Source organism: Oryzias melastigma, linkage group LG21, assembly GCF_002922805.2.
Source record: "Oryzias melastigma strain HK-1 linkage group LG21, ASM292280v2, whole genome shotgun sequence".
NCBI lineage: Eukaryota > Metazoa > Chordata > Actinopteri > Beloniformes > Adrianichthyidae > Oryzias > Oryzias melastigma.
In genome coordinates this window covers 27998552-28007682 of record NC_050532.1, presented here as the reverse complement: position 1 = coordinate 28007682, position 9131 = coordinate 27998552, and the positions used below count along the sequence as shown (strand labels likewise).

Here is a 9131-nt window from a genome sequence, read left to right as displayed (position 1 = left end):
GGGGGGGGGGGGTCAAGCATGTAAAGATCTGCTCACTTAATCATTGACTGCTGATCTCCTGAAGGTCATTCAGACAGAAGCGTGGCTCTGAAGGAGGCTATGTGACGACTCTACAGCTGAACATCTTGGATCCGTAGGAGGAGCCAGCACCTCCTCTCTGGAGACTCCTGCTTTGGATCATGGATGTAAATCCTGGTTCCATCATTTAATATTTGGCCTTTTCCTGGTCACTGAAAAGCGTACGGTGAGTCTACACTTCAATCCCTCACTCATGGTTTTCCTGTAGATTCCAGGGGCCCGTTTCAAGAAGCAGGTTCAACAAATTTAGAGTTCGAACCTGAACTTAGAGTCACTGGACTCTAAATTCCCAAACTCAGGGTTTTCGGTTTCAGAACAGCTGAAAATGTTTGATTCAATCAACTTGAAGTTGTTAGAACTAGAATCAGGTGTGAGCGTCGCGATCATTAAAAGCCCTGATCAATGGAGCAAAGACAGCACGATCACCATGGCAACGGGAACAAACACCTGAGTTACGTACTTCCGGCGGCGGAAATTGATAAATTCCTTCAAGCAAATGCGACTATAGGAGAACATTTACTGCAAGAAAAGCAACACAGCTGCAGCGGTAGAACAGAGAGAAAATATCTGCAGTTATTTGAATCATTTCTAATAATGAATAAATAATGTCAGGAAGGTTATTTTGTCTCTTGTTGAGTAAGGAATGGTTTTTGATCAGTTACTAATTTAACCAGTAATCTCCGTAATCATATGAATGACCAGTTTGGTAACCCCCCACCACCACCACCACCTACACACACAGATATCACTGCACGCTAAAAAGAAACTGTAGCTGCCTGGCATATGTTAAAAAACTATTTATTTAATTTTAATTCTCAAGACTTAAAAAATATTCGCCGAATTTTTTTAAGCGTAAAAAGTTAAAAACATTTTCCACAGCCGGGAGTCGAACTCGCTGACTATGCAGTGGGAAGCAGCGTTGTTGACAACTGAGCTAATGTCTGACGTAGACACTGGACGGTGGATGAGTCCAGATCCTTTTCCGGTGTTTGTAATTCAATAATTTCTATTGTTAAGGGTTTCAAATAAAGAAAAGAAAACGGTATTTTTAATAGCGAGTCCCTGGAAAAACCCACTATTTATAATATCGCTGAAATAAAAATGAATCGGGAAACTGCAGTCAGTCGACTCATGTCCTCCAAATCCTCTACCGACGTAAATAACATTTCCTCTGGATTAATCAGCCTCCTCTCTACATGATCCTCTATGAATGAACATGTCATTCTGGTTTCTGAGTGGTGAAAACGTGACGTCTCTAACGTGAATATTCTCTAAATGTTCATGAGGAACTCATATTTGATCATCTTTCACTTTAAAAAGGGGCGGAGACCTCAGAGAACTCTAAGTTTCCTGAAGAAAACCTGCTACCGACCAGGTTTCGTTCACAGACTCAGTTACCATAGTGATTGATTCTGAGTTCAGCTTAACCTGCTTCTTGGAACGGGCTTGGTTTCGCCCACTTTCCCGGGTTTGAGTTATCCCTCTTTCTGGAACCGAAAATTCAGAGTTTTGGTGAATTTGGAGTTCACGAACTCAGAGTTCCAACAAAACCTGCTTCTTGAAACGGGCCCCTGGAGAACGTGGACGTTCAAACCTGCACACACCTGCTGGTGTTCTTCAGTACCAAACACAAACAGTCCCTCAAGTTTTTGTTTATGATGTTTTAGTCAGACTGAAGTTCTGTTGATGAGGTAGAACAGGGGTGTCAGACTCAACCGCACAAGGAGCCAAGACACCTTAGGCCCCAACCGAACAGGATTCATACACTCTAAAAGTACATTTTTAAAACGTTAAAACCATAACTTATTAACATAATTATTAACTAGATATATAGATGCTGAAATTGAAAGCTAAAAATGATGAAGCTTATAGCATAAAAAAATCGTAGTAAATGGCCAAATATTCCAAAAAGCTAGCAGAATGCCAATTTTTAAACTTTAAAACCACAACTTTTTAACATAGTTATGAATAATAAAAATACAGAAATATTCCAGAATAAATCAACTTAAACCTTAAATAACTTTCAATATTTTACTCTCCATAAAAATATATTTGGTCAAAATTAAACAAGTTAGAAATGAGCACAAGATAACATCGGGTCATTAATAACAATAAAATAGAATGATGTGGAGGGCCGGATCCGGCCCCCGGGCCGTGACTTTGACACATGAGGTAGACAGTGATCCAGATCCAGAATGTTCAGCTCATGTTCTGTGAGTTCTAATGGGAAATAAGGAACTGTGGAGGAGGAGCAGACATGGAAATAGAACCACAAACCCAAAACCATTCACCACTGAACCAAAGTCATCCTGGAAATTCAGAGGAGAGGAGGAGGAGGAGGAGGAGGAGGAGGAGGAGGAGGGCGTGGATCCAGACCTTCAGCTGCTTGTTCACACACATCCACACTTTGAAGCCCATGTAACAAACACTTCTGTTTAAATGAGCTTCAGTATGGAAGTCAAAAGTTAGTGACGTTCTAGAACTTTCTGGGAGGAAGATTTCTGTCCCCTGAGAGGGGGAAACTACAGATCGATGACATCATGCAGGGGCGGAGCCATAGATTTGCAATGACGTTTGCCTGCAGGAAAGAGACCTTCTGAGGGAAGACGTGCGTGACCTCTGACCTTCTGAATGCTGCCCACCAGCAGCAGTCCATCTTTTTGCTCCACAGACGTCACCTGCCCTACCTGCTCAGGTGAGTCATGCCAGATCAACAGAGGACAGAGAGCTGGTGGGCAGCAGGCCTCGGTTCGGACAGATGGATGTTAGTTCAGCTGCAGAAGCCAGAAGAATGACAGGAGAATGGTGGGTGGGTGGGTGGTGTGGTGTGTACCCTCAAGCTGAAGCTCTCCTGCTGCATCCAGAACTTGACCCGGGTCCACCAGCTCCTCCGGGACCCCTGCAGGGCTGGACGCTTCGCTCTGATCCTCAGGGGGTTTGGCAGAGAGGTCCTGTGGTTCAATCACCTCTGCTCCATCCAAACATTCAGCTGAGGGTTCTGCAGCAGGTTCTTCAACAGGATGTTCTGCAGGACCAGAGGACTGGACTTCGTCTGGAACTGCAGCCTGGACCGGCGGTGGAGCTTCACTGATGGTTGCAGCATGGACCGGCGGTGGAGGCAGAGCTTCATTGATGGTTGCAGCATGGACCGGTGGTGGAGGCGGAGCTTCACTGATGTCTGCAGCCTGGACCGGTGGTGGAGGCGGAGCTTCACTGATGTCTGCAGCCTGGACTGGTGGTGGAGGCGGAGCTTCACTGATGTCTGCAGCCTGGACTGGTGGTGGAGGCGGAGCTTCACAGATGTCTGCAGCCTGGACCGGCGATGGAGGCGGAGCTTCACTGACTGCAGGAGCATCATCTTCTAGTACTTCTTCATCAACTTTCTCCGCCTCCTCTGCTGGAGTTTGTGGAATGCTAGGCTTTGGTGGCTCCGGTTTTTCGGACCCTCCAGAACCTTCACGGGGGGCCGTCCCGTCCCGCCCCCCCTGAACTCCAGCCTGCTCTCCTGTGACCTCCAGAGGATGCTCCTCTTCCTCGCCTGAAGATCGTTGTGGCTCTGCAGATGCGGCCGGACCGGCAGACGTGCTCTTCTCATCCTCAGAGTCTGAATCCGAGTCGGACTCGCTGTCGGACGAGGAGGACGTCTCACCTGCCGCAGCGTCACCTGATTCTGGAGTGGGAGCGCCCTCTGTGGCAGCAGTTGGGACTGCAGCTGCATCCACCTGTTCACCACCTTCCTCCTCAGCTGGAGATGATGCCCTGTCAGCGACGACTTGAGCTGGGTGGGAGGAGTCTGACTCAACCTCAGATGCTGCAACGGCTGGAAAGGAGGAGGAGGTGCTTGCTGTCTCAGCTCCTCCCACCATGTTGGTGAGGAGAACGGCCGGCCTGACTGGGAAGCCAACTGTGCTCTTGTAGGCCAGCAGGGATTCCCTGAGGTCTGGAGCCTCTGCTGCTGAGGAGAACGTAGACGCACACAGGCAGGTTACAGGACCACACCACACCAATGAGAGGAGCTCCGCCCACTCATGCTGCTGAACACTGCTGGATGAGCTCAGCTTTCAGAAGATCCTAAAGTCTCTGAGAGAAGCCACACCCACTCACTCTGCATGGAAGACTGTCACACCTGCACAGGTATTCTAAGCACTAACAGAACCTGAAGGTGCAGCCAAAGCCAGAACCTTACTTTTCACAGCAGCTTTCTTCTTCTTGCCGGGTTTTGTCGGGTCTTCGGTTTTGGTGCAGAAGCTCGCGGCTGACGGACTCCTCAGCAGACCCCAGCGGTCCGCCTGAAGGCCCTGCAGAGGAGCACAGAACCTGAGTGGACTCGAACACACGGATCAAGGTCTGCTTCAGCCCCCCAGCAGCAGACTTCCGGTCTCTGGACCCAAAGACTGACTGGAACCAATAGTTCTGCTGTCCATGACCTCCACCTCAAGTTCTGCAGGAGGACAGAGAACCCAAACTCCTTCTCTGAAGGAGATGATGAGGAGTTTGGAGTCAGAGTTCCTCCTAGTTAGTTTTTGTCTTCAGTGTCTGATGTTTATTCGGTTTCATCTGAACGTAAAAACCACCAACGAAGAAGAAACCAACAAGAACCGCGAGACTTTGCACAATCAACACGTCTGGTTCTGCCGGGTCCGCATGACAGGACTCGGTTCAGTTCGGCTCGACTCTTACCTTGAAGGAGCTCAGACGCAACAAACGGGCCGCCATCTTTAGGTACGACTCCTGTGTGTGTCCGGGTGGGAACTCGGAACAGACGAATGAAGGTTCCTACTTCCGATCATGCCCGACAGCGGCCTCGTGTGGCGGGAAAATCCAATTGAAAAAAACCTGAATCCACTTAACATGTTTTTATAGCAACACACTTCTGTTCAAATTATGAGCTATTTATGAACATGTTGTTTTTTGTATGTGTAAAGAATAAAGATTAAGATGGAAAGGTTAATTTAAAAAAAAAATGTATTGATAATTATGGCTAAATGTTACAATAATACATCTAAATATGCTAAACTAAAAACAGCTTTTTGTTTGTTTTGTTGTTTATTATTTATTTTTTCATTATTTTTTATTTTCTCTTGGCAAGTTCAAGTTCATTATCTTGTAATTCTCAAAAAAGTACAAAACTAGATAAAAGAAAAATGCAAACCCTACAAAGGCTGCTGAACGGTTCCAGGTCGAAGCAGAGAAGAGATTTCTTTTTTGTAATTATTTTTGGAAACATTTGAGAAATAAAGTACAAAAATATAACATTAAACAAAATAAGAACAATACACAATTCTAATCAGAAGTCACAATTTTTCCTGAACTTTTGTTTAAAACAAGAACAAGCAATATAAATGCTTTAAGAACTGGTAGTAAAGAAAAACCAGATTAAAAAAAAACTACATGAGAAGAAAAAAATAAATACATAAAATGAAAAATATGAGAGTTTATTTATATAACTAGTCCTAAGGGTTTACAGAAATTAATTTAATAGTTTTTTAAAGCATAGATTAATTTTAAATATCCCTGAAGACAAATTATTTTTTTTATTAGCAAATTTACATTTGTTAATATTAAATATTGCCATGAATAAAAACATATTTATATAAAATAAAGCATCACAATTATCGTGATTAAAACTAGGAAAACCAACGAAGACCTTGTTCATAGTAAAGTTGAAAATCAGCAAAAACAGAATCAGTGATAAATTTGGGTGTTTTTCTAAAGGATTTGTTTTCTTGAGAGCCTTCTTTTATCTTCTTTATGAACAGGAAGTGTTCAGACTGAGGAGATTGTGGAAGGCTATTTTTTAACCCTTGAGCTATCCTAGATAGCTAGATGAGCCCACATTAAAAGTGTAATCTTTCGACTGACCTCATCCAACTCAATTTCTGCAATTTTAAGTGATTTATCAACTTTAGCATTATCCAGTCATTTTTCAGCAAACCTTTCAGCAGTTGGAGTAAATCAGTATTTTCAGCATATTCAGTGTCGACATTCATCATTCACACTAGTGTTATTGTAGCTTTTCTTTTTTTATTTCATATTTTATCGTGTCACCAGTAGTCATTTAGTGTGTGTATTTGAATGACGACTTCCTTTAGGTCTGTAAGCAGGAATTTGGTTTTAGAAAGATGCTATTGTATAATTTTATTATGTGTTTATTTGACTGTTTACATTTGTTTAGGGACGACAGACGGACACTATAATCTGGTGTAAAGCATCTTTAATGTTTCTGCATATTGTCCCTGTCAAATAAATCAATAAACAAAAGAAGTTTTAGCAAAGATGTAGACACCAGCTGGTCTTTATTCTCTTTATTCAATGACAACAACCCCCCACCCAACACAGAACACCCCTCCCCACCAGAGTCCAGAACTTCCAGAATTTTCTCCTGGAGCTTCAGGCAGACGATTCCCTCAAAGAACAGAAGACAGTTCAATCTGTCCTCGTCCTCCTTCACTTCTGTGAGCCTTCGTCCAGCCGAGGCTCTGAAACACAGGTCAGAGATCCAGTCAGATCGGGTCTGATCCAGTCTGATCTGGACCAGATCATCTGAGTCGTGAGTGGACTCACCTGGGAAGGAGAACTCTGGGAAGGACTCCAGGTCTCCGCCTCCGTACAGCCTCTGCAGCTTGGCCACCTCCTCTGCTAGAGTCTTCTGGTAATCTTCGCCGGCGTCCAGCAGCCCCCCGGATGCCCTACGGCGGCGTGGGGGAGCAGAAGGTAAGTAAAGTTTATGTATAAAACTCATTTCCCAGACATGGGTCACAAAGTACTTCACAATAAAGAAAAGATCAAATTAAAGTGTTTAAAACCAAACTAGTCATCCAGACAACGACTGGACAGAAAGATGGTTTGTAAAGAAGGGTTTGAGTCTCCATTTGAAAGTGTCGACGGAGTTCAGTGAGTTCAGGGAATGTGGGAGTTACTTCCACAGTTTGGGAGCCACAGCTTTAAAGAAACCGTCGGCTTCGGGAGGGGGTCGAGCGCTGGATGACGTCAGAGAGACATGAAGGAGCTCGTCTACGTTCGGCTCTGGAGGTCAGGACCAGGATTGTAAATGTATTCTGAAATGGACCGGAAGCCATTGAACAGATCCTAAAACTTGGGTTAAGTGAGCTCTTCTGTTTGTTTAGAAGCCCAGAAGCAGCAGAGTTCTGGACCAGCTGCAGACGGTTCTGTTCCTTCTTGTTCAGACAAGTGAACAGACTGTTGCAGTAGTCTAAAAGCATGGATGATCATCTCTGACTCATGCTTAGATGTCCTTCATCTGAGTTTAGAGATTACCGAGCAGTTCTTTAAGAGCTGTTTAGAGTGATGCTCAAGGAGCTTCAAAGATAATTCCAATGGTCCAGACGTAACCGATCTTCTATGGTACACCGTTAAAATAATCTTTACTGGAATATTCTGGACTGAACTGGACTAAAACAGAAATAACTCATGAAATGTCAGATGGTTTTGGGTCTTCATGTGGAACTCCTGAGAGTGACGGTTGGATTCTGGTTCTAAATGAAATAGATGTTTTTATGACGACAGAAACTCACCGGCTCTCAGAGGAATACTGTCGAATGGAGTCCAGGAAGAGCTTCTGGATGGGGTCCAGCTGAGCTGAGGACCACAGAGAGAACACAAAGATCAAACCAGAACCACGTAGGAACCACCGCGAGCACCGTGCACGGGACAGCAGCCAAACACACAGGTGAGACAGGAAGGAGAGTCGGCAGGTGAAGCCGCTGCTGTGGAGGCGTCAGCAGCGATGGATCCTCAGATGGGCGACAGACGACAGCAGGTGACCGAGAGCCGGACAGAACCCTCACAGTCACGTTTGAATCACAGCCTAAAACCCAGATATGGTTCTGGAGGAGATCAGAGAGGATTCCATTCAAGATGATCAAGAATCCAGATGAGATCAGAAACTATTATAATGGATCCAGAACAACAGTGGTTTAGTGAAAGTTCCCAGAACCAGACGTGTTCAGTGGTCCATATGGTGGTCCAGCAGGATGTTGAAGACTGAAGTCCTTCATGATGAGCTGGGAAACCCCAACGACCAAAACGAAGAACTTTGAGGACAAAAGATGGAAAAATGAAACAGAAGAAGTCTAGAAGATCAAGAAACATGTTGGAAGAAAATGTGTTCCTCGGTCCCGGACAAACCCCCATGAGGTCCAGGCTGCCGGGTGTTCAGAGGAGGACCAGAGCTCCTCTACAGGAGGTGTGTTGGTCTCCTCCACATCGTGAAGAAGGATGAGGAAACACCTGAAAACAAGATGAAGGTAACCATCATCATCATCAGCCCTGATAAAAACAGTGTGTGGAGGGGGGGTCATCCTGATCGAGTGTCGCCCATCTGTCAAAGACTGAAAGAAAAGAGGGAACCCCTCCCCCAAAGACCGGGATGGGAGGTGGCTCTCTGAAGGTGACCTCACTTCCTGTTTGGACTGATGGTCTGACTCAGAAAATGTTCCTCAGACCTCAAATCTGAAACATTTTGTCCTTGAGTAGAACCTCTCCAGAAATGTTACCCCCCCCCATACCCCCACGCTTTGCAGGAACTTCAGATGAGTCAGAACCTCCATCAACAGGAAGTGACCTCACATGCAACCAGGAAGAGACGGACTGTCCAGAAGCTGCAGGGTCAGAGGTGAGGAGCAGCAGACACACTGACGTTAGTGAGACCCCTCCCACACCGAGGAGGACAGACAGGACGGCTGAATGACAGGGCCACAGTGGGGGGAGGGGGCAGTGTTATGAGGCGTTCAGGAACCAGAAGGTACAGTTAGGAGCAGCTGTGAGTCAAAGGAGCAGCTCTTCATCCATGCTTACTCTTTAACCTTACGCTCTACAACTCAGGTAAAAAAGTTAACTTTGCTGGGGGGCCCACAGAGGAAAAGAGAAGGGAGGGGGTGTTCAGTGAGTACCCTCAGCCGGTTCCTCTGGTGCAGCAGAAGGCTCCGCCTGCAGCTCCTCTTCTGCAGCTTCACCTGCAACCAGAACAGGATCCACCAGCTGCTCTGGGGAGGAAACTCCAGCCTCTGAAGCTTCCACAACGGGTTCAGGGG

At 45.6% G+C, this 9131-nt stretch overlaps 2 protein-coding genes across 6 annotated transcripts in view; both read right to left on the bottom strand.

Moving 5' to 3' along the window:
- The window catches only part of ndufv3 (NADH:ubiquinone oxidoreductase subunit V3), a gene marked incomplete in the record, with an annotated part of 5197 nt that extends 284 nt beyond the window's left edge, over positions 1 to 4913 (bottom strand). The window contains 3 exon segments of one of the 2 annotated variants that reach the window (XM_024286688.2): positions 2912 to 4033; positions 4265 to 4376; positions 4759 to 4913. In XM_024286688.2, coding sequence (XP_024142456.1) covers positions 2912 to 4033; positions 4265 to 4376; positions 4759 to 4794 — 1270 coding nt within the window. 2 annotated transcript variants of the gene reach the window in all.
- A 1362-nt stretch (positions 4914 to 6275) lies between these two features.
- si:ch211-140m22.7 (uncharacterized protein LOC570370 homolog) overlaps positions 6276 to 9131 on the bottom strand; it is a 6631-nt gene continuing 3775 nt past the window's right edge. For all 4 annotated transcript variants that reach the window (XM_024287087.1, XM_036209620.1, XM_024287088.1 and 1 more), the window contains 4 exons: positions 8991 to 9131; positions 7614 to 7677; positions 6643 to 6767; positions 6276 to 6557 (listed from right to left, as the gene is read on the bottom strand). In XM_024287087.1, the coding sequence (XP_024142855.1) occupies positions 6526 to 6557; positions 6643 to 6767; positions 7614 to 7677; positions 8991 to 9131 (362 nt within the window). In that variant the 3' untranslated portion in view covers positions 6276 to 6525. The remainder of the gene's footprint in view (positions 6558 to 6642; positions 6768 to 7613; positions 7678 to 8990) is intronic.